General features: G+C 41.4%; 2 protein-coding genes across 4 annotated transcripts; one reads left to right on the forward strand and one right to left on the reverse strand.

The window, feature by feature from the left end:
- Window positions 1-34: 34 nt before the first annotated feature.
- DZANK1 (double zinc ribbon and ankyrin repeat domains 1) lies at window positions 35-21221 on the forward strand. 3 transcript variants are annotated; one of them, XM_039569930.1, is made up of 21 exons: window positions 35-124; window positions 1203-1327; window positions 1969-2122; window positions 3192-3309; window positions 3682-3778; window positions 4537-4649; window positions 5222-5307; window positions 5981-6098; window positions 6918-7031; window positions 8128-8220; window positions 10129-10251; window positions 10972-11133; window positions 11737-11965; window positions 15267-15370; window positions 16570-16641; window positions 17543-17639; window positions 18449-18537; window positions 19608-19688; window positions 20219-20346; window positions 20705-20779; window positions 21010-21221. In XM_039569930.1, exons 2-21 carry the CDS (start codon window positions 1219-1221, stop codon window positions 21128-21130), a joined length of 2283 nt encoding a protein of 760 aa, XP_039425864.1. In that variant the 5' UTR covers window positions 35-124; window positions 1203-1218; the 3' UTR covers window positions 21131-21221. The 3 variants fall into 3 exon arrangements, with proteins under 3 accessions (XP_039425864.1, XP_039425863.1, XP_019138026.2); XM_039569929.1 differs by having other exon boundaries at window positions 36-114; XM_019282481.3 differs by lacking the exon at window positions 35-124 and adding an exon at window positions 276-605.
- Window positions 21222-21613: 392 nt separating this feature from the next.
- On the reverse strand, window positions 21614-23162 carry LOC120411781 (baculoviral IAP repeat-containing protein 5-like). Its single transcript, XM_039569934.1, has 4 exons — window positions 23004-23162; window positions 22806-22915; window positions 22525-22642; window positions 21614-22298 (listed from the first exon to the last, which is right to left on the reverse strand). Exons 1-4 carry the CDS (start codon window positions 23115-23117, stop codon window positions 22218-22220), a joined length of 423 nt encoding a protein of 140 aa, XP_039425868.1. The 5' UTR covers window positions 23118-23162; the 3' UTR covers window positions 21614-22217.
- Between the last annotated feature and the right edge of the window lie 371 nt (window positions 23163-23533).

Consider the following 23533-nt stretch of genomic DNA (forward strand, 5'->3'; position numbering starts at 1 on the left):
CTGGGTCGGTTGCTACGCAACAGCCAATGAGGCCGGGAGCGGCGGGCGGGCGGCGTCCCTGGAAACGGGAGCGAGAGGGGCGGGATCCAGCGGGATCCAGCGGGGTCCAGCGGGGTCCAGCGGGGTGAGCAAGGGCCGGACGGCAGGGATGGAACGGGCCGAGCAGGGGCTGGACAGCACGGATGGAGCGGGGCGAGGGGCGGGCGCTGCGCCGCGAAGGGGCGGGGAGCGGGGCCTAGCCGCGCTGGGGATGCCGGTGGGGTCGTGTGCGTCCCGCCAGGGATACGATCCCAAGAGGCTGGAGCGGAACCCCGTGTACCTTTGGCCCAGGTGTGCCGAGAGCAGGTGGGGAGCATGAGGGGAAAGCTGTCAACCCCTCAGGTCAGGTAAAGATCTGATCCGCCCGTAGTTGGTGGGTGTATGTCGGAGAATGGACCAGGCTCTGCTCGGTGGTGCCCGGAAATGGGAAAAGAGGCAACAGAGAGAAACTGGGGCGCAGGAAGTCCCACCTGAACGTGAGGAAGAACTCCTTTCCTGTGAGGGTGACTGAGCACTGGGACAGATTGCCCAGAGAGGGTGGGGAGTGACCCTCCCTGCCTGCATTGGTGAGCAGCATAAGAGTTGTTTCTGGAGCACTGGAGGGTTGATTACAAAACCACATCCTTGTAGCATAGACGTGTTTCCTGGCCCTGAGCATCAATTCCCAAGACCTGGAGTACGTCTCTTCGTTTCGTAAAATGCCATCATACCCAAATGCAATTTTTCATTCTTGAATTACACAACATGATAATGACTGTGTACACTAGGATAAATCGGGTTTGGCACCTGTTTTAGGGATATATTCTTGATTCACATGATAACTGGCATAAGCTTAAGCAATAGCTGTTTTTCTGTAGTCCTTTTCAGGACATCCTGTATTTATTTAAGGGGCCATAATGAAATGAGGCTGGTTTCACATCTGGCATGATTAGGGTGGAGATTCCTGTCCCTTACTCCTGCCATATATCACTGACATATGGTGCTAAAGCTGTTCTAGCTCAAACACACAGGATCACAGTCACAGGATGGTTTCAAGAATCCAATGTTCTCTCTTTTAAGAGAAACAAATAAAGACAAGGAGTCATGCTAAGAGGCTGTATTTCTCAGTGCATTCTTCTGTTTAGAAAGATTATTGTCTGCCTTTTTATTTTTCCGTTTTAAAGATCACTGCTGAGGAAAATGACAGCTGGCTCTGTCTCAGTTCCTCAGATCATCCCACTTCGAATTCCACCTCCAGGGAAAGCTCAACGGGAAATAGACACAAATACTCTCATAGAAATAAAATCAGGTATGAACAAGAGCTTTGACTCCATCTCAAACCTTTACTTATGTGTCCATTTGAAATGTTTGGCCTCTATGCTTTCTTTGCATTTAAGTATGAATTTTGGAGTGTGCATTTCATTAAGGAACTTATAAAATTAACCAATAGGTTTGATGCACCAAGTGTCCTTGCATGTAATTTTATGCATTCAAACAATATTACTGACATAAAAGTTGTATGTGTGAGCAGCCTTAATTGCTTCCAAGGCCAAACTTTTAAGCTGTTGCATTTTGCTTTGACTGCAAAAACAGTGCTTGAAAGGATCCTGGGCCAGGCTCACTCCCAACGTTGTCATTACAATTTTTGAATTGTCACCTTTCGCTGTGGCAGAAAATACCCTTTCTGTCATTGGAACAGACAAGCTGCTGCAATGTTTTCATGCAAAACCATTGCACAGCTACTTTGCTGTCACGAATATTGCTTCCAATGAAATTACTTTTTTTGAGTAAAGGATTTTTCATGGGAGAAACAGTTTTGGTCCCAAACGTTCGGTCACTTATAGAACTGCTTTATTTTCTTTATGTGAGAAAAATCAAGCACAGTAGTGAGTGCTTTGTTTTTCCAAGGTTGCCTACAGTCTGAGGAATTACTTTCTCTGTTTCTTTCAGATACACCAGGGGCCTCTATTTATTACACTTTAGATGGAAGTAAACCAGAACTCATTAGGAAACCTGGCCATGGGGCGTGTAACACTTTGGAGTATAAGGGTCCTATCTTATTACCAGTGGGGAAAATAATGGTCAAGGCCCTGGCAGTTACAAAGTGAGTATCCTGTTTTATTTTAATCCTGCTTTGGCAGGGGACAGATATCCCTGTCATAGCTTGTAGCCGTGTTGTTTAAAGCTTTCCGTACCTTGCAGGTGAGAGATGAGCCTTTTCCCAGGCAGTTTGCAATCTAAATGGTCCTCATGATTGCAGTGACATGTCTTTCTCAGGATGCTTTTTATCCATCAAGTGTTTGTGTGGTTGGATTACCTCTTGGATGTTATCTCCTGGACTGTGGGTGTCCAATGATCCATGGAGGCTGTGGGTGAGAAACTGCTGTACTGCACTGAGAACTCATCCTTTGGAGTGAGATCATCAGAAAAAGCAGAGGAACCACGGTGGTGTTTTCTGGGGTCATCTAGTGGTTGAATGGATTTATAGAAGTTGATCTTCCCAGGAGTTTGTTTCGTTTCTCCCAAAGGATCACAGACTGCTGAACCTCACAGCTTAATTACAATGTTGGGTGAAGCAAAAATACAATACATAGAAAGAAAATTGGATTTTGCTGCACAGCCACTGACTTTGTCCAAACTAACTTCATGCTTAGAGACAGAGAGAGGACACATAAATTCTCTGTCTATACTGTGTTGTGTTATCTTTTATTTCCAAGGGAGCAGAAACTTCCACTCCACTTGGAGCTTTGTGCTCGCTGTTCCCTGTTAGCTCCACCTGCAGCCAGAGTGTGCCTTGTGTCTGCACTGGGATATAACAACATTATATAACACACAAAACCGAGGCCTATGTTTATTTCTTGCTATCAGTACCTAGATTTACACTTGTTTCCAGTCTGGTTTTTATTAGGTCATTTTCAGGTGTGCTGAGAGATGCTCTAGAATGACAGAGTGGTTTGGATATTTTCAGCAATTTTAATGTTACTGTTGTAATTTAATAGGTATTAGAGAATGACAGTTGATTTATCAAATAAATATTGCTCAATTCTACTGAAATATTGACTGCCAAGCTTGGAAGGGATGTTCCACCTGAAGAGCCACATCCATCAGTGATTTACTTGTTGCAGCACACAAGTCTGTGGCAGGTTTTTAGCTTTGTGAACATTGATTTTCAGGGACTACAGGGAGAGTTCAGTTGTAACAAAGGTGTTTGTGGTAGAGTACCAGCAACCAAACATGGTTTTCCCTGTTGAAGATGATGACAAGAATTTCCTAAAAGATATGGCCACACAGGTAAGTTTTAGCAATTGTAACCCCTTTTGTGAATATAAAATGTTGTATATATGATATTATTTCGAGATTAAGCTTTGACTGCCAGTTTTATTTACATATCTTATTTTCTCTGTTTGCCCATCTTTGCTGCTTTGATCCTTTTGGTAATATTACCATTTCAAGGGGATGCTTTTTTCCCCCCCATGATATTTTATGACCAATTGAGGTCAAGTATTTAAAAAATACATTTATAATTTAAGCTTTTCAAATGCTTGCATTGAAAAAAAATAGTTTGAGCATGTACTTCTAAAATTTTAACAAATAACTATAGCAAGAGATGATTAGCACAAATGCAAAAATGTTATTTGTAATTCAAATGGAATTACTTTTTAGAATAAGGAAGGTGGAATGTTTACTACAAAACCTAAGAAGAATAGACTGAATGTGGAAATCAAGCCTGCCTGGGATCAAACACCCCAAGACCTTCAAGGTACAGTATTATTTCATAAAACTGAGATAGTCTTCTGTTCTAGCAGAAAATAGTATAGAGTTTTCCTCTTGTATCACTTGTAAAGCGTGGGTAATTTTAAAATCATCTCAGAAGACAGAACATCCTCTGGAAATTCCAGTTTCAATTGCTCACCACTGCAAATAGAGAACAAAACTTACCTTCCATACATTTCACATGACTTCTTAAAAACATATTAAAATGTCATTCATTTCTCAGCAGCACAACGAGGCCCGGTCTGTATTTCCCTTTGTGCCAGAAAATGCTGTTAAATTGATGGGATTGCAAATCCTTTACAGCACTTCTTTACTGATGTTTGCTTGCAATAAGATTCCAAAATAAATACACAAAGCAGAAATGAAAGCTTGACCCAGATTTTCTCTGTAGATAAAGCGTCTTATTCCATGGCAACAGCAATGGGACTGTTTAAGAGCAGGGAATTGTATTAATGTTTACTCATTAATTTACTTGTAGGAACTGGGTTTTTTGAGCATGCAGGAAGGAAGAAAACTGTAAATAAATTAAAACATAAAAGTAAGCTCTGTCAGAGAGGTATGGGGTTTCTTCTAGTTTAATTTCCTATAATTCCATGCAGCTTATTTGAACCCGAAATGTGGATGCCAAGTATGTTTTTAAATATGTTTAGCAAGAGTATGTAACATTCATGTTCAGGTAGATATTAACTGCATGAAGCGGGTGACAGTGGAATAACAGAATTGTAATTTTAATCTTGGAAACAGACAGAAAGCCTTCTCACAGTTCCTCTCAAGGACCACAGCTCCTTGCCAGTCGTTTGGGAACCACAGAGTACAGAGGGGAATCCACCTCAGCACAACCGATGGAGTCATTGCAGGTGAGCAGAGGGGTAAGCTGACGGAAACTGTACACGGCTGTCATCAGGACAGAGGTCTAAAAAAAGGAGGAGGTGGAGATTTGTGATCTCTCTCAGCTATTAATTTTAATAGCTTTGCATTTAATTTAATGCAATTTAAATTAATGCATTTAAATGTAATGGTAATGATGCACTAGACTGGGAATGCCCAAAGCAGGACATGGTTATCAGTAGGGACAAAGCCAGGCAAAGGAAATGAGCAGTGACTGCATTCCTACTAATTCTCTTCTAATACATTCCTGAATCCACGGTCAGCAAATACTTACTGCTGTATGTTGGCAAGTTCATACTTTAAACTCAATATTCGGTAATGCTGTGGTGGCAGTAAATGGCAAGGCATTGATTTATTTTTATTGGAAGAAGCTGTGGGTCCTTAATGCCACTAATGGGGGAATCAAGGGTAGTAGGTACTCTTCAAAGCAGTGTGTTTAAGTGCAGTTTGTTTCAAATTACATCTGTAGCTGATTTTGCTATTTTTATATGCATTTGCAAATATTTCCTTTCTAAAGCCTGAAGAATTACCTTTATTTCAGTTTTCAAGTTCCTCTGCAGTGACTAGCCAGAAAAGCTTAGCAAGCACACAAGTGTCAAGGATCCAGAGTGAAACAGATTTTCTTAAGTAAGTGACTTCTCCTTTTAACATATTGGTCCTTTGGAAAGTATCTTAGGCTTTTGCAACCAAGCTGATAATGCTATGGGCCTCTGTAAAAATTCAGAAGGCAAAGACAGACACTGGCTCATAAGTGGAGAGTATAATCTAGGTAGGACTTTAAAAATTCTTTCTCTTAAATGTAGTTTTCAACTGTCAGTTATCAGCTGTCTCATCATCCCTTAAAAAAATTCCTAACACCCATAGGATCAGAGAATAAACTCTCTTTTCAAATTGTAGTACACCCTCAGTGCTGTAGGTGAACACTGCTCACTGGAGTAGTCTCACAGGACATTAATGCTTATCAGTATTGAAAAGGTTCTGATCTACATCAGTGGCTCCTCGTGGTGCAGCAGTGAGGCCTGACACAGACTGCCTGTCAGGAGACCTGTTTACTTCTCATGATGAGGAGCAAAGTATGAAACTCCAGAGCAGCCAGAGAGCTTTCTACCTTGCAAAGCTGTTTAGAGTTCAGAACTTCATTTTATAGATGTTGGGGCATGGTCTGGTGTCCCACCACAGCTGGGAAATCACAACTGAGAAACCAGTGGCCTAAGTCCTGTCACAACAAGTTCCAGATTATTCACTATTATGCAGCAGTGCAATACTAAAACAAGCTCAGCCGGTTTGCTCTTATTTTCAGATGTGCACACTGTTCTGCCCCTCGCCTGTCTGACCCCTTGGCTCACTTCTGCCAGAAGTGTGGATATCTGATCCCCCCTGTGCCAGTCCAGCGCTTCCCACTCCCCGAAGGAACACAGGTCAGCAGAACATCATAGCAATCCACACATTGTCCTTGAAGAGAACGACAGCCTCTGCAAGTTACACAGGCAGCACTGGCAAACCTGTTACTCAGTCCCACTTTCATTTGGAAGTTCTGCTCTAATTGCTTTGTTCTGCTCGATACCTTTAGCATTGGACCCAATGAAATTCCTCAAATTAACCATAGATAACCATAAACCGTTAACCATGGGCAAAATTACCCACAGATTTCTTCAAGTGTCGTGTATTCTAATAAGGAAAACAATGAAAAAGTAAATTGTTTTATTTGCCTGTGTCAGGAAACAGTACCAATCCTGAAACCTTAAATGGTGGCATGTGTGGGCATATATAAGAGCACCAAGTTTTTGCAGTGGTGCCTGTAACTGTCTTCCCTAAGCTCTTCCCAACAGATATTAACCTAATCTAACAAGTCCATACTGTGTTTCCCTTCCTGTATCATCAGAAAGTTGTCTGGTCTGGGGCAATGCTGTAGTTTTAAGTAATGACCGAGATTCACCACCTCTTTAGATTAGGTCCATAATTAGGAGAATTTCAACTACTTGTACATATTTTATAGTAGCATTTTAATTTTATTGAAAACTACCTCAGTACCTTTCTGGCATTGTCTTTCCAGATGTCTTCATATTTTCTCAATATGATACTATGATTTTTAAGGATCAATATCAGTTGCTGTCAGTTGCTATGTCTCCAGTGACCTTGCTGCTGAGAGTCCAGCTGGGAAAATATTGAAATCTCATTATAACCTTAATGATCCCATTATGTTCCCTAACACAACTGTGGTGTGGCTTTTCCTTCAGATGGCACCATGCCTTGAATGCAGACATCTTGTGCCAATGAATACACCCACTTGCATTATCTGTGAGTCACCAATAGCTCCACAGCTGCAGCCTCAAAACAACATCTGCATAAAGGTAATTGAGAATAAGTAAAACAAAATAGTGATTTAACTCCTGGTATGCATTTTTCTAACAAGTGATTTCGTTACAAATATTTTGATCCAACCTGGCTTTGTATAATTACATTATGGACACCTTTAAGAGTTAGTAGGATTAAAAACAGTTTGAATGGAAAAAAGGATTAAAGGTTCCCCAGTACAAGAAAGACATGGACATACTTCCCTTGAGAAGGAAGAAGCAGCAGAGGCAATGTGTGATGAGCTGACCATAACCCCCATTTCCCTGCACTGCTGAGGAGGGCAGGAGATAATCAGGAGGAAGGTTAAACCCAGGAAGGAGCGAGGGGTGGGGAGAAGGTGTTTTTTGAGATTTGGTTTTATTTCTCATTTTCCTACTCTGATTTGATTGGTAATAAATTCAATGACTTTGCCCAAGATGAGTCTGGTTTTCTCCTGAGAGCAATCAGTGAGTGATCTCTCCCTGCCCTTAAACTCATGAGCCTTTCATTGTATTTTCTCTTAGCTGTCCAGCTGAGGAGGGGAGTGATAGAATGGCTTTGGTGGGCACCTGGCCTCCAGCCAGGTCAACCCACCACCAGTGGATTATAGACATTGTCCTAAATGTAATGTTTTATGGCACCCCTGATGTAGGTTCAGAGGCAGACCTGAACTATTTAGTGGCAACATCAAAATAGCAGACTAATTATTCTTAGCTCTGGTAGAAACTCAGTTGTTAATACTGACTGTGCCAAGACCTTGTAGAGGTCTTTTAAGGCACCTCATGGTATTATATTATTATTAATAATTTTCTTTGCAGATACTGGGCTGTCTGTTTTGTGTGAGTGTAGTGACTAAACAAACTGACACTAGTGTATGTAAAGATCTGGAGATATTGATACTTAATCTCCTGAGGAAACTATCCCATAGTTTAAAACAAATAGTCACCGTGTGATGACCAGGCAGCATGGCCTAACTAAAGTGTGAAACAGCCCAGACTTGAAGGATCTCTTCTATCTGCAGGACTGAATAACCCCAGCAGTTTGTAAGATCAAGTCTTTGTCTTCTTGTTCACAGTTATCAGATGTGAAATGTATTCTCTCTCTGTTTAAAAGGGCAAAGTCATTTGTCAGGTGTGTGGCACAGGAAATCCTCTTCACCATAAACACTGTGCGACTTGTGAGAGCAAACTGCCTGAAGTACAGATGGTAAGACTTCAATCACACTGGGCTAATCAAACCAAAGCAGAACATCCTTTACCTTTGGAAAACTGAAGTCATGTCCATGTGTCCCTGTGTTACCAAAGCAGAGATTCTCTCCCCCATGTCATATTTAAGCCCAGTCCTCCCTCAGAAGTTTCACCACAAATGTCCAGCTAAACATGTCTCTTATACCTTCAAGTTTCTGACATGGAAGTCAGTGTTGTGAATGCCATTGAGAAAGCTCAGAAGGCTCTTAGAAAATAAGTAGTCTTGACTCCAAGGGAGTCTTGTTTGCATCCAGATTACTTTCAACTGCAGTAGAAAAGTTGAGTATATACATCAGGAACATCATTCACAGTGATTTCAGTTATTTTCTGAAAATAGAATACGCTTTTACATTATTTTTCATATCTCCACTTTTACATTATTTTTCTTATTTCCATTTGCTGCTTCTCCTACATGCATACAGCTAGCATGCTTGTATTTGGCTGTGACTCTGCACAGAGGTGAGAAAAGCACTGAAATATTACTTCTAAAATTGCTCTGTTTCAACTCCCTGTTTAGCTTGGTTCCTTAGAAGAATTTTACTTTCAGTTCTGAAAAGTCTTGTATTAAAAATGTCTGGCACATTCCACCTCTCCAGGTTCTGATAAATACAAAAATGATAGAATAATAATGGTTTGCAAATTAAAATCTTCTGATTAATGGTTATCTTCTGAGTTCTAAAACTGTCTGTAGCTAGAGGCAAAAGTCTCTTGTATAGGCACTGAAGTGTTATTTGAAAGTGAGTTTCAGTAGGATTCTGTACTTACCTAAGATAAATGTATGTTTAGCTGCTTCACTGAATGCAGATATATGTGTACATAATATGTAGCTGCATATGTAGTTAGGCATGTGACTTGAATGTGAGACCTGTATCAGCTGAGAAAGTTAAATACTTACTAAGAATTATTAATAGTAATCAGAAATTTTACTAATAATAGTGATTAATTAGTGATAACAATAGTATTTTGGAATAATTAATAGTAATAATGCTGATATTATTATTAATGGGTATTAAATAATTTAGATTTAGAATATATTTAGACTTGTGCTTTTGGAAGATTTATCTTCTAACTGAACTCCCAAATTACATTGTTTAAATTGCAATGCAGGCCACAGATGAAAACAGGGCTATTTTGTTGTGGTGTAATCAAAATAATTGTCCTTGGGTTCTGTCCCTTATCCATATTCCCAACTTGTAGAGAAAATAAACTACATAAGCCTTGAGGCAAAACATAACAAAACATTTTTAAGTCCTATTTGTCCTAACTGGGATCTGTACTGAAACTCCAAAAGTTTCAGATGAAAAACCTGTTTTCTTTTACTTACTCATATAAGTTAATTGGAGGAAAGTTGGGTAATACATAATTCGCACAAGGCAAAAGAGTGAAAAAAAGTATTTATGCAGCAAATTCCAAACTGTGAGGAAACTCCTTGCCTGAATGCATTCTCCCTGCCATACTACTAAAAAGAAAGGTACAAAGAAGATTGTGTGTTGGATTTGAAAATTCAAGTTTATCAGCAGAGACGCCTCCATCTTTATTTCGTCTGTACTTATACATAGGGCCCTATTAATAAATACTCAGTTTAAAAGCACACCATTGATAAGGTTCTTATTTTTTGGTGCTAGTTCTGCTAAAAATATTTTCAAATTAATTAATGCTACATTTTATCATGGTTTTGTAATGAAAAACAAAATTACAGGTTTGACCCGAGTCACTCTGTTGCTCATTCTAAGCTGCAATAATTCATTTAGGCTGAATATTACTTTATGTTGTCAGAGCAGCTTGCTCTCCTCTTTCTCCTTATTAGGCTTGTGGACTTTTCTTCATGAGAAGCATTTTCTCCCTAATGCTTGTTTTGTTTTATTAGCCCACATTTGGAGGAGACTCCTGCCCACCTCAGCAGGGCCAGCAAAGGAAGACGGCTCTGTGCTCAAAGTGCAACGGCGTGAACCAGAGCGACGCCCGCTTCTGTGCCTGGTGTGGGGCCAAGGCATGTGCTCCTGCTGTCTGTGGGACAAACCGGCTGCTGCTTCTCTGCAGCCATGTCAGACTTCTCTGTGCAAAACTCTTGTCAGTCAGTAAACAGTGTTATTATCAACATACCTGCTTGGAGCATCGAGGATTGCGTATGGAAAAATGAAAGGCTTACAAGACATCCTGACCCCACATCAGTCAGTGACCCAAGGGTTTAGAGTTGCGAACAAATGATCACGGGTCAACAAGCACCATCATTGCATCAGCTGAGATGCAACAGCCCTGTGCTCAGGCAAAGTAATTTACCCATCAAAGGTTAAAGTATAGGCTAACCTAATGCAAGTTTTCCCATAACAACTCCGGCCTATAACCACCAATACAGGCAATTACCAGATATGAGATGATGCATGCAATTGTTTTAACTGAAGGCCTCCTTAACTTCAATAAAAACAAGTACTTAGCTGCTGCCCAGTAGAGTTACAATCAATGTAAACAATTTCCCCTTGTACAGTGCTTCTACCTAAGATCACACTTGAGGAGAATTTATTTTCTGTGAGCTGAATGCACATAAAATTTAAAACACTCCCTTATATGCATAAATAACCATTAGTCCTGTACTGTACCAAGGGACTCAGGGTGGTATTTACTTCCTCTTAATTCATTCCTCTGCTCTTATCATTCTGGAGTCATTCATCCTATGCTTCTCTAGTGACAAATATTGCATTGAACTTTCCAGCCTGGACCTCCTCCATCCTACTTTTCCTGTTCCAAGTGTGGTACCAGCAACCAGCCCTATGCTCGCTTCTGCGTGTCCTGTGGTATCTTCATAGAGCCCCCATCCAGACAGAGCTCTCCTGCCAGTCCCATGGATCGTGGGGACTCAGTGGGATCTGCTCAGGTGGGACACAGTGTTACAAAGCCAGGTTTGAACACAGCTGAGAGGCTGCTCCATTGTGGGTGTGGATCAGCACAACTCCATTCATTTCCTTGGGCGATGCTGTGGACTAGGAGCACAAGGGCAAACCCCTTGGTTCTGCTTTCTGCTGAACAGCAGCCTCAGCTCAAGGCCTTGATCCAGCCTCTTTCTAAATGGCAAAGTGAGAAATGATCAGCCTTTCGAAAGTCTTAGCTCTTTAAGTACTTCTATGTTGTTAGTTGTGAATTATTTGTGGCCTGCTGATATTATTTCATGCAAATGTAGTAGTGTTTTTAAAACTCTGTTTTAAGGAAGAGCCCAATACTTAGCAAGGCCAGCTTTTGCCCTACAAAAGCATACATGTCTCCTGGCAATCATGAAGAATTTGGATTTTGCTTGAATATTTGTGGTAAGTTGCCTTGTTGTTGCAGACTGGTAATTAAAATAAAAAATTGTTAATGATTCTTCCTGCTAGCTTTTTCATTCCCTTACAATTTGGTGTAGTGTTTTGGTTAAGTTATGCTTGTAAGCTATTGAATTACATCTGTATTACTTATATTTTCCCTTCTCCTCCGCCTCCCACAGGCAAAACAATTACAGGCTCAAGTTGCCTGGCAACCTTGTCCTGTTTTCTTGCCCAAATCAAGGACAGAACTAACAGAAAGAGAAGATAAAGGAACCCAAACCATTGGACTTTTTTACCCATCCAGCAAACTGCTGGAAAGTAAGGAGCTTGAGCTGATTTCACAAAAAGAAAAGGTGGAAAAGATGAGTGATCACAAGCCTCTCCTGACAGCCATTAGTCCTGGAAAAGGTTAGAAGTTCTGATTTTATGATTTCTAAACAATTTATGACCTTGCTTTTTCTTGAAAATATTATAGTCTATGGAATGTGGCATCAGTAGGACACTGATTTACATCTTTACAAGTCTATCTTCCCACCAGTCACTTGTAAATGCACTGCCTTAGAATTCAATCACTGATCTCCACCAATAGCTGAAAGAAAGCTATCAGAAATATCAAAATTGTGGCGACTGAGCCCTGTGCAGCCATACTAATTTGGCAGTTGTTTGATTTCCTCAGATCCCACAAGACTGGAGGCAGGTGTCCTCTATTTGAATTGGAAACCACTGCACAGCTTCCCAGCAGCCCCCACAGCCCCTGCAATGTGAACTTCAGGTAGAGCTGTGATGGCACCTGCAGGGATACTGATAAACAAAACTCTGAGACACAGGGGATCAGAGCTCTTGAAAATATGATGAAGCTGGTCTACATGAGGAACTTGTTTGGGGTGCTGTTGTGGAATAAATTGTAGAAACTTCAGAAGCAAAGACTAGAGGAAGGGATTCTTAGTAGGATTATGAAAACATCACTCACTGAAGAGTCTTTTCTCTCCCAGACTACAGTAGGAGCAGTATCAGTACTACAGACAACTATCTTTCCAAGTGAGTTTTGTGGTCACTTTGTTCTTTGTGGAACCACTTGACCGTTTGCTGTCTTTAAATGCTTGACATTTTGAGGTTTTAGTTTTACTATCCTGAGAAATCTTCAGCTTTCTGGATCCCAAACCCTTGAAGACAGTCCATCTGTATTAATTAAGGATCTAATAAATGGCTTAGTGGGTAAAATTGTCTTTAATCTCACAGGGCAGTCCAGCTGGGCAATCCATAGAATGAGTTAATTTTAAATCATTACAGCACCAAACCCTGGTTTGGAGGAGCAGTTACTCTTTTAGATCCACTTTCCCATCTAGCTCTCTTCAGCAATCAGATGGTCAACCCCTCAGGCTGGTATCAGAATTCATTTTCTATTGGGTAGTAAAGGTTGCTAAAGAATGTTAGAAATTCCTCTTTTGATTCTGTGTATCTGTATTCAGATGGACTCTGATTTTTAAAATAATCAGTGGGGAAATCTGTTTTCCTCCTCCCTTCCTCTGAAATGTGGCATGTTCTTTTAGGCATCACTGTAGGAAATACAACACTTGACTCAACATGTCAGGGAGCTTAATTTAGTCAGAGATAAGAGAGGATTGGCCCCTAATAGTGCCAAGAAAAAAGCAAAGTAACACCGATTATTTGTATATCTCTGTCAGAAGTACAGCTCTTGCCTTGTGAGTGAGAACTGCTGTCACTGGGAAAGGGAGGGAAGAAATTCTGAACTCCATTTGAATTCTTTTCATTTTTATCCACTTAGCAGAGGTAACTTTGTGGAAGTTGCACTGTGTAATGTATTCTCCATTAGATCCTGCCCAGGACTGAGTAACATATTTCATTCCATAAATCAAAAAATAAATGTCTCTTACAGTCAGTTCATGCTGAGTTGTATACATGGCTTGAAACTACCTGCATCAACATGACCATGCACTATCACCCAGGAAAATCTTGTTTATAGATGCCAAATATGACCATTATTTCTTCAATCAAAATAGTATCAGACATTTGATATTAAAGTTTTTAAATACAAGTGATTAAATAAGATGGTGGAGGTTATTATTTCTTGACCATATCAATTATTAACTAACCTTCTTTTCATGTGTGAAGATTATAAAAAAAAATACTAAACAGTTAAGAAAGGGGCAAACAACAGCAGTACCAAACCAGTAATCCTCTGGTGTGTACTGGGTTTCTTTTTTTGCTGTACTTTCAGTCTGTTTTCAACAGGAGCCAAGACATTCACCAGGTAAGCTTTACAAAGAAGGCTTCCCTTTTTTACTGTAACAAAGGTTAAATCAGTGTGATATAGATGTAATCTGCTATGGGCAGCATGGATTCAAGTATTCCATCAGTGCTGCCAAAAATCCTTTGAAATCTAATAAAACATCAACCATGCAAGAATATGTTTCTGACGCTCTGGATTTTTTGAAGTAAAATCTGGGGATCTGGGCTAGTTATGAACCACTTTATTGCAAATAATACTGACTTCTACAGAGAGATCACTCACCAAGTAGTCTATTTTAGATGTTTTAAATACTACTTTCAACTTGTATTAGTTTTTGCATATGAGACCACAGCAGGGAACAATTTATGTTGTTCTGTGGGTTCTTCTTTTTCTATCCATTGAAAGCTGCTTAACAAGTAAGATTTGCTGGTTTAGTTTGTCATACCAGTTCAACCTTGAGTCTTCCAAGCACAAAACTCCTTGTGCCCTTGCTTTGTCTTGTAAAAGCCAGAGCTGCACTTTTCTTCTGGCTTGGTCTCTTTTCACTGTTTCAAGCTTCACTTAACATGAAGGAAAGGATAAGGTCAGAGCAGCTTCATTGTGTAAGCTAAATGAGGTTATCCAGCTTACACAATTTTATTTACAACAAAATGAATCATGCTCTGTACTTACCATAAGGATGCTATAAAGAAAATTAGATTGAAAACAGTCAGTTAAAAATGAGAACAAGTCCATTTGTTGCTTTCTCTGATGAAAACAGAATGGAGCTCCAGAAGTACCTGGACAGGAGGTGCAAAAGCTCTAAATAGCTTAAGATGAGTTTTTAATCCAGGCTCATTCAGCCCCTCACGTTTCATGCCCTCTATCAGTATAAAGGAATGCTGACTCTCTCTCTCCCAGAGATCCTGATAGGCAAAAGAGCAGGAATGCTTAAGCTTTTAATAGGCTCTCGCATATATAATTGAAAGGAATTTATTTGGAGGATAATTTACACAGACCAAAATGCTGTGTATCTGAGTTTCTGTGTTTGCAGTTTTCAGATTTGGTTTATTGTTCCCTGTCAGTTATCCCAAATCAACTACGAATCAGTTCAATAACACACAATTACTTAAAATTTTTTTAATATTTTACTTTTTTCTTTTCTTATGATCTGGAATAGTGTGAGATTTTCCCTTCACATAGGACCAGTTTTGACTCCCAAGGATCATTCCAAGACATGGCTTTGCTGTGAATAGAGGGCCCTAAGGATGAATTATATATAACCTATGGATAATACAGTGTTTCACCTGGCTTTTTAGGGTATAACTTCCTTCTCATTTTCTTGATTAGATGAATTTTCTACAGATTTTTTTTTTATCTCAGTGCAGCTATGCTATTTTTAAATCTTCCATCACATGACTAGAAGGAATGTTAATCACATTTTAAGGATTTTTCTCCTGCTTAACTCTCTGTGAACAGGTTACTGGAGAAAACAGCTGGATCATGTTTGTGCTCATCTTAGAAGCTATGCCCAGAACAACCTTGAATTCAGAACACTGATTGGAGAACCTCAAATGGGAAAGGTAGGAAGGAGCTTGTGAGTGGTATCTTCCCATGGAGGGTCATGAGATTATTGTGGCTGCTACATAAACACTGGGAAAATAAATGTCTCCCTTTTCTTTAGATGTTGACCTGTTTTTGTGTGTAATTTGTGTAAAATGTCTTTGTTCTGTTGTTCCATTTTTTGCTCAGTCTTTTTCTGAAGACTTTTTCTGCTTTCTTTCCAATGGGAATTCCTATTCTCTCACCTAAGAGCTGTAAGGGGAGTGAGAAAGCCTTTGCTCAGCTGCTTTTATATAGGAAGAAGGTGGAAACCTTCTAGGACTCCTTCCTAAGGAGTAGATACTCCAGTAAATACTTTGCACCTGATTTCCATATCCACTGAGACCTATTGTCCACCAGCATGTTCAGAAGCTGTAGTACAACTATAAATATAAGAGAATATCTGCTTAATAGAGTTGAGGTACAGTACATAGCAACATTTTCCTCTGCTAAAGGATTCAAAAAGACAAGCCTGAAGAATATAAAATTTCCTAGGGAAGGCTATTCCTGCTGCTTCTTGGCCTTTTGTCAGTTTATTGTCTTAAAACCAGTGCCCTCAAAAGTAACAGAAATGGTTCAAAGCAGATGCCAGCTATCTGGGTTTAATGCTGCTTTTTCAGTTTTTCATGTGGATTGGAAATATAATCAACCTTACCTCAAAATTCTTAACCAGCTGCAATATAATCTTCATTCCATTCTTTATAATCCCCTGTGCACTCATTTTTGTATGACTCCCATAGACTTGTTGCCAGCAGTACTGTCTCAAGGAATTGATACACAAAGGTACCAAAGTTTTAATACTGACTGTGCTTCCCCAGGCTGGTGTGACTAAAGCAGCCACCAGTTCTCCTGGATCTGGAAGTCCCAAGAACAACACAGCCTTTTACACAGCTACAAAATCTCAGTGGAGAATGACTGTACTTCCATGAAATATAGCCTCATTTCAGTTTTGGATTCACTTGGTATTTCAGTTGTTGCAAAATTTCCAGTTACTCAAAAAACACCTGCCCCTTTCTCATTGACATGGGAAGTGTTGGTACAATATCACAAGTAGGTAAAGGCCACACGTGATTTTGTGTATTGGCTGCACCACAAACACCACCAGCAAGACTTATTCCTGAAAGTACTTCTGTGGGGTTTTTTTTGGTAAGGCATACTAATGGCTGCTCTTTCCCTCTAGATTAATTATGCTACCATCTCTGAAGATGACTGTGACGTCACTATTACATTGAATTTTGCTGCTATTAACAAGGTCAGTTCAGGGGATGGGGCCTGTTGAGAGGCAGCTGGTCTAAAGCTGTCACTAGAGCAGTGTAATGATACATTTTAAATTCAGGTCTAAACAAGAAATGCTTTTGTTCAGAGGGTGTTAACTTATTGCTTCAGAGAAAAGAATCTTTTTCTTTCTCTGTTAGAGCTGGATGAACAGGTAGCTTTATCTGATGAAGCCTGACTTCACAGTTATGTTGTTATCATCTCACATTTTGTTAGTTTGCTATTAGTATTAACTTTCTTCTTTCAGCTGATGTTGTTTGATGATCCTAGCACCCCTTAGCTTTTGATCTCAGATCCTGCTTTTTTTCAGCCTGCAAACTGTGTTCTTAAGGAATAAGCTTAGTAATTTCCAATAGTTTGGAGATAACTTTTGTCAGAGCTCCTGTTAACTTTATTCAAAATCTGGAACTTCCATCTCAAGAATTACCATGTTCCAAAAACCATGACATACACATTTCTAGCTTTTCAAAGATTAAAATCTACCATCTCAAAAATCCAAAATTCAGACTGTGTCTCTTGTGAGGCATCTTGGAAAGCTTACCTTGCCATATGGAGCCTGAAAAGCTGTATCACATCATTTCAGAAATGAAATTTCTCAAGTGGTAGAAATACTTTCATTTGGTGAGAATCTTCATTTCGTTAAGCGAGGTTGTGTCACTTTATTTTCTAAATCAAAAGAAACACCTAACACAAGGTTTAGAAAAAAATGCCACATAATTTTGCCTCAAAACAGAGTTCAATTACATATGATAATGTCTTGTGTTAATTTGACACTGATATTAACAGCCCATGTATTTTCTCATTTGCAACAGTTTTGTGCCACTAAGATTATAGCAGCATTACATGATAATAACTGCCTGCATTTGATGATTCTACAGGATATTCATCCTAAGAGAGCAGTGAAGTTCAGCAATGATTACCCGAGTGCTGTAACAGAAGTCACAGATGGACAGGATGGCAGTCAGACTAATTTTGGTGAGATTTTTTTCCCCCCTCTTTACAGTAGACCATAAATACAGCAGTCAGGAATACAGAAGTAGTGCTTGGAAGCTTAGACAGGCAAACATTCTGTGTCTATTTAAGTTGATCTTTTAAGTCGCAAAATGTGTCCGAGCTGAGATTTAAGCAATGTACAGACTTTCTAACATTCCTGGAAATTCTTCATCCCTAGGGAGCAGCTGAGGAGACCAGTGAACTGCAGCCACAGCTCACAGCAGTGTTTTTATTATAGCAGTAAAACTTTAGATGTTTCACATATTCTTTTACAATAGGAACCACAAATACCAATATTATCTCTACTTCTGAGCTCTGCCATGGACTGCCAGCTCTGGCATATTTGGCAAAGATAAGAAATTATGAAATACGTTCATCCTAGACCTGGTTTGCAGAGATGTTGTTTAACTGCAATCTCCCACTGGTGTTAGTAACAGCTCAGCACTTTGGGCATCTCATATTGGACTTAGGTTTTCATTAAATCAACCAGTTGTAAAGTGAGCCTCAGAATTCAGAAATTCCTATACCATCATTTGATATACTTAATTCACATACAAGTCTCATCCACTTTGTGCTTCCAGTCTGAGACTTGACAAGAGGCAGCAACTGCACTGGGAGCTGTGTAAACCTTTTGTTAAAACCAGTATGATCTGCAACAAGTGTTTCATCACTCTCTCATGCAGAAAACTGATAAATACTGCTTTGATTGTGGATAAATTATTTCCAGATCTCTCCTCCTAGTTCAGATACTGACTTTGCTTTGAATTAACACTTGTTTTTCTTTCTGGTAGGCAGAGGTGATCATAATCTTTTCTATTCAAGAGGCAAAATAAAGAGAACCAAGTCAAGAACAGTAATGGGACAGGAATATAAGCTCTCCGTAAGTATCTTCTGCAAATACAGGAGAAAAGATTTCTAGAGCAGCACTAACATGAAGGAGGGCATCCAAGGATTAAAATAGAAAGGTTTTAACCCTGACTGAGGGCAGGGGATAAAAGTGCAACTTAATATAAAACCTGAACATTGGTAACTGACATTTAGTTCAAAACTGAAAATAACTCATTTGTTTTTCTACTAAGAGTTTAATTAGATTTTTTTCTCTCATTTTGAACCCATTCAATTTTGACACTGCATTAGGCCTAAGGACTGTTGCAGAGTGATTCTTTACAGATTTTTTTCAGAAGCAACATCAGGTGGAGGTATTGTCATCTTTCCTTGACTTTACAACATTCGACTCTGTAGAGGCCTAGTTTAATGCAAGCAGCCAGGATTTAACCTCCACTGGAGACCAAATTTTCTGAAAGAACTGTCTACTGAAGGGATTGTCAGTAATGACATGGAAAATTTCAAAAAGGAAATGTACATTAATCTAAGCTTGGATCAGTCAGCCAACTCAACGGGTGGGAGAAGATACAGAGCTCTGTGGTATGAGTCCAGAGATAAAAATGCTTGGTCAAGTGATAGAGCTTTCAAAATGAGAAAAGGAGGTTGAAAGCTGGGAAGAAATAAAAGGAAAAGGTTTTAGGTTTTGTTGTTTGTTTGTTGTTTTAAGATTTAGTAAACTAACTTATCTGAGGCAAAACATACACATTTTTAGAACAGAGTACTTCCACAAGTTCTGGAAGCTTCAAACTTTAATCCTAAACATGTACCCATGTTTAATTTTACTGTGCTGAGCAGATCTTTGTACAGCCCTGGAGAGCTGCATTGATGTAAAGCTAATCATTGCTGAATGAAGACCTCAGTAGTGAGATATTAACCCTGGTTACCCAACACTTGCTTAGATTCAGAAAGACATTCCCAAAGTCAGGGATTAGTAACAATGAGGCTCAGATACATTGAATTCATCCCACTGTGTGCATTTTTCACTTTCACTCCAAGGCGGAATCTGGCCCACCTACTTGTATTTTCACTGTGTGAAATGTTACTGGCTGTTGTGTGTCTCCACAGCCAGAGTCCAGACAGCTACTGGATGAACTGGGTCAAACTGGGAAAGGAAGAATCCCCTTCATAGAACAATTGCTCAGTGATGTAAGTTACGCTTGCTGAAGTTTTCCTTTTTCAACTCTTGGGCCATTTACTGCATGAATATTAGCCTGGAATGCAACTTTGGAGTGACGATTAGGAGGCAACAGCCTTGCAATACCAGTCTTCAGACTGGAAGAGCATTTTAGAGAAGATAGGGCCTGTTTTACATTTATAGATTCCTTCCCCAGTTTCTATTTGGTCAGTGCATAAGGCAGTCTTCTCTGGGTTTGTCAAGGCCAAGCAGAAAGAACAATGTATCTGTTTTATAGTTTAGGATCCAGTCCTCTGTATAGCAAAAGCAAGCATAATCTCTATGTTTCTGCTGTGGGATCTCATTTGGCTACTGTTACACACATTTACTCTGGCTTTGGACAAACATTTTCAGAAGAAAGCAAAGCAACACACTTTGAACCTCTCTCTGCCTTGAGCATGAAGCCCATTTCCCAACTTGAATTGGCGTAATACAAAAGCAGGGTAGAAACTGAAGAATCTGTATGGTTTTACCAGCTCCATTTCCCTCTGCTCTGTTCCAGGGAGCTGACCCCAACTCCCTGAGCGAGGAGGAGCGCCCTGCCCTCACAGTTGCTGTCCTGAACAAGCACACAGGAGCCATCTCCCCTCTGGTGCAGAAAGGGGCCGACATTGACCAGCAGTCAGGGCCGTAAGTGAGCTCTGATCCTCTGCCTTGGCTCTTTCCAAGTTTTACCCCAAAAAAATCACACGTGTTCCAGCTTTAGAGGGAACTAAACCCCCACCTCTCCTCCACAAATCTGTAGTGGAGGAGTTCCTTTCAATGACAGTATCCTCACTCCTTCTTCCAGCTACCAGCTTTGAAGATTTCTTGCAACTTGTTAAAGCTGTTCTATTCAGTTCCTTCTCCATCCACTTTGACTTAGAGATAAACCCCACCAAAGCCTACCACACTTCTAGTGTGTTCTGTATCCTCCTATTTATTTTCCTTAGTTCTGCTTGCTGAGTTTCCTTAGGTAATAAGTACTTTGCTCATTCCTCCCATGCAGGCACAACAACACAGCTCTCCATGAGGCAGTTCTGCTGGGACTGGAGGGAGAGGAGTGCATCCGAGCCCTGTTATGGTAGGTACTGTGGCTGGGCCCCCAGCTCAGCTGCAGGCTCCCCCAGCCTGCCAGCACAGACCTGCCTGGCAGCACTGGAGGGCCAGAGCCTGCCCCGTGTCCCTGCAGGAAGGAACATCCACAAATTGCAAAGTTATCCCACATCAACGTTCACCTACAAGCCACTTCACTAAGTGCAGTAACTTAAAATGAATTTAAGCAGTTTAAACCAATGTGTTCTGTATTTACAGCTGCAAGGCAAGCGTGCAGAAGAAGAATGCAGCAGGGCACTCAGCGTTGGATTTGGCTGCTGCAGCTGGAGATAATAAGGTTATGTCACTGTTCCAAGTAAGTCTGGATAGAGAACGTTGAACTTAAGAGACACAGGAATACTGTTCTTGTAAGTGTGTTACTACAACAAACTTTTTCCCCAAATAAAGCTGAAGGTTCTTTGACTTTTGGAGCACCTGCTCATGTGTGTCCAGTTGTGTCTGCAGAATCCACGACCCTGTGTGATCAGCTTGGGCCCTGTAACAGTGAAATATTTTCTCCAAGATTCCCCCATTCCTTTCCAGCAGTTCAGAGCACAATTCCTCTCTGACTGCACTCTGTTCTGCAAATCTTCCTTTCCAAACTTATGCACAGAAAGGGACAAACCAAACCTTCCCAGGCACAAATAAATTTAATTGTCTTTAATGCCTGAGGAACACTGCTTAAGAGTTTGACACTTGAGCAACAGCACTGCAAGCTGTAATTGATGAGCTTGTTTTCCTTTTTGATGTTAAAGCTGCATTCAGTGCAGCCCATTGCAGTAAAGGTCAGATTCTTGTCCTCCAGAAAATCGAGTAGAACTACTTTGTTGTTCTGCCTTCAACTTTTATTTATAAATGCATCAACACGAGGCAGCAGCCAACTACAAACAGAAGCTTACAAGAATACCAGGCACACTAAGGTGTGGTATAACTCAACGTTATTAGCCACAATCCTAAATCCCTGAAGTATTTTTAAAACTCCTTCTGCTTTCTATGTCCCAAAGTTATCTAAAAGATTGGTATATTCAGTACAAAAATGGAAATGCATGTCAACTCCTATCAGAAACACAAGTTTTAGCACCAAACAGTGCTTGTATCTCTACAAGACAGCAATATCTTTAAACAGCTGGATTTACAAAAAAAAAAAAAAAAAAAGGAAAAAAAGAAAACAAGTCAACCCGCAAGTAGTAATCCTTAATTAAACCAGCAGGAAGATTAGGAGAATCTCTGCAGGAAAAGATTATGCAATGCATCAAAGCCCAGGTACTTCCCAGACAGAATCAGAGGAGTGAAGCAGAATCCCGTCTGCTTCTCAGGAACAGCCAGTCTGGAGGCGGCCTGGGGAAACACGGCCATTCAGTCACGGGGGCAGTGCCACAGCACATGGACTGGACAGATGTCACTGGCAACAATGAAGCTGCAGCAGTCTAGGCCAGATTCTTTATACCACAACGCTGGGTCTTGGCTTTATCTTCAACTTTGGTCATCTTCTGAGAAACCTCTTTTTTCTGCAAAGAGTAAAAATAGTATGTTACTGTCTGCCACTAAATTGAGTATCGTTCAGCTTCGGGGGGAAAGCAGGATACATCCTGCATAAAGCATGGCTGAGAACCAGGAAAGGGCACACCAGCTGATCCAGCCCGAGCCTGGATGCAACAAAGCACTCTGCACAAAGCCTTGTGGTAAGGAACGAGGCCAGCTGAACAATCCGAACACTACAAGCCGAGTACGTACAAGTGCCTTTCTCATTCGCATTTTGTCCAGCTTCAGGAACTCCTGCACCGTCAGGTTAGCAGGTTCTTTCTGAAGAGAAAGAAAACCACAGTCCGCAGAGTGCTTTTTGTGTTCCTCCCTGAAAACAGGCGAAAAGAAAGAGAAAATAAGAAGACAACAGCTGACAGCGAGCCACACGCAGCCGCTCTCCCCTGCCGAGCTCCTCGGCTGCCGCCAGCGGTTCCGCCGGGCCGGGGCGGCGCCGATCCGGGCGGGGCCCGAGGGATCCCCCCGGTACTTACAGGGGGTCGTCGTCGGGCTCCCAGCCCTCCAGCTCCTTGAGGCAGAAGAAGCACTGCGCCACGTCGGGGCTGTTCTCGCTGGGGCAGTGCACGAAGCCCGCCGCCGCCATCTGCGGGCACAGGGGAGGCCGTGAGCGCCCGCCCGGCCCCGCTCCCGCCGCCCCGGCCCCGCTCCCGCCGGCCCGGCCCCGCGCTCACCCGCTCGGGCGTGCAGGCGCAGCCCTCGGTGAAGGGCCAGTTGCGGAAGGTGGCGGCGCGGACGGAGGCGAAGTAGAGCCGCCACACCTCGGGCAGCACCGCCAGCCCCTCCATGGCCCCGTTCAAACGGCGGCGCGCGCGGGGCAGGGCGGGAGCGGGGCGGGCCCGCCGCCCTCACAGCGCCCGCGCAGTGCGCCTGAGCCGCCACCCAAAGGATGCTTTTTTATTTCTTAAAGCCTCCAGCACAACTCCAAAGGGGAAGGAGGACAAGTTGGCCAGCTCGAGCCTTTCTTTTTTGGTTTGTTTTTTTTTAAGATGACTGTAGTAGAGTCCTTCCTGATCGCAACGAGTCAAAACTCAGGGAAACCCTGGGGCTTTGCTGCCCTGTTAGGAAAGGGCGAGGTTCCACCTTTACGCTCCAGGAAAGCTTAGCTTTGTTAAGCTGTGTTTGGCCCCTCCTCTCACTGCTGCAGTGGCTGCCCGGCTCCGGGAAGCGTGGAGGAAGCGTGCGCGGAGCAGGGCGGTGTTGG

The sequence above is a fragment of the Corvus cornix genome, chromosome 3, assembly GCF_000738735.6.
Source record: "Corvus cornix cornix isolate S_Up_H32 chromosome 3, ASM73873v5, whole genome shotgun sequence".
Taxonomy (NCBI): domain Eukaryota; kingdom Metazoa; phylum Chordata; class Aves; order Passeriformes; family Corvidae; genus Corvus; species Corvus cornix.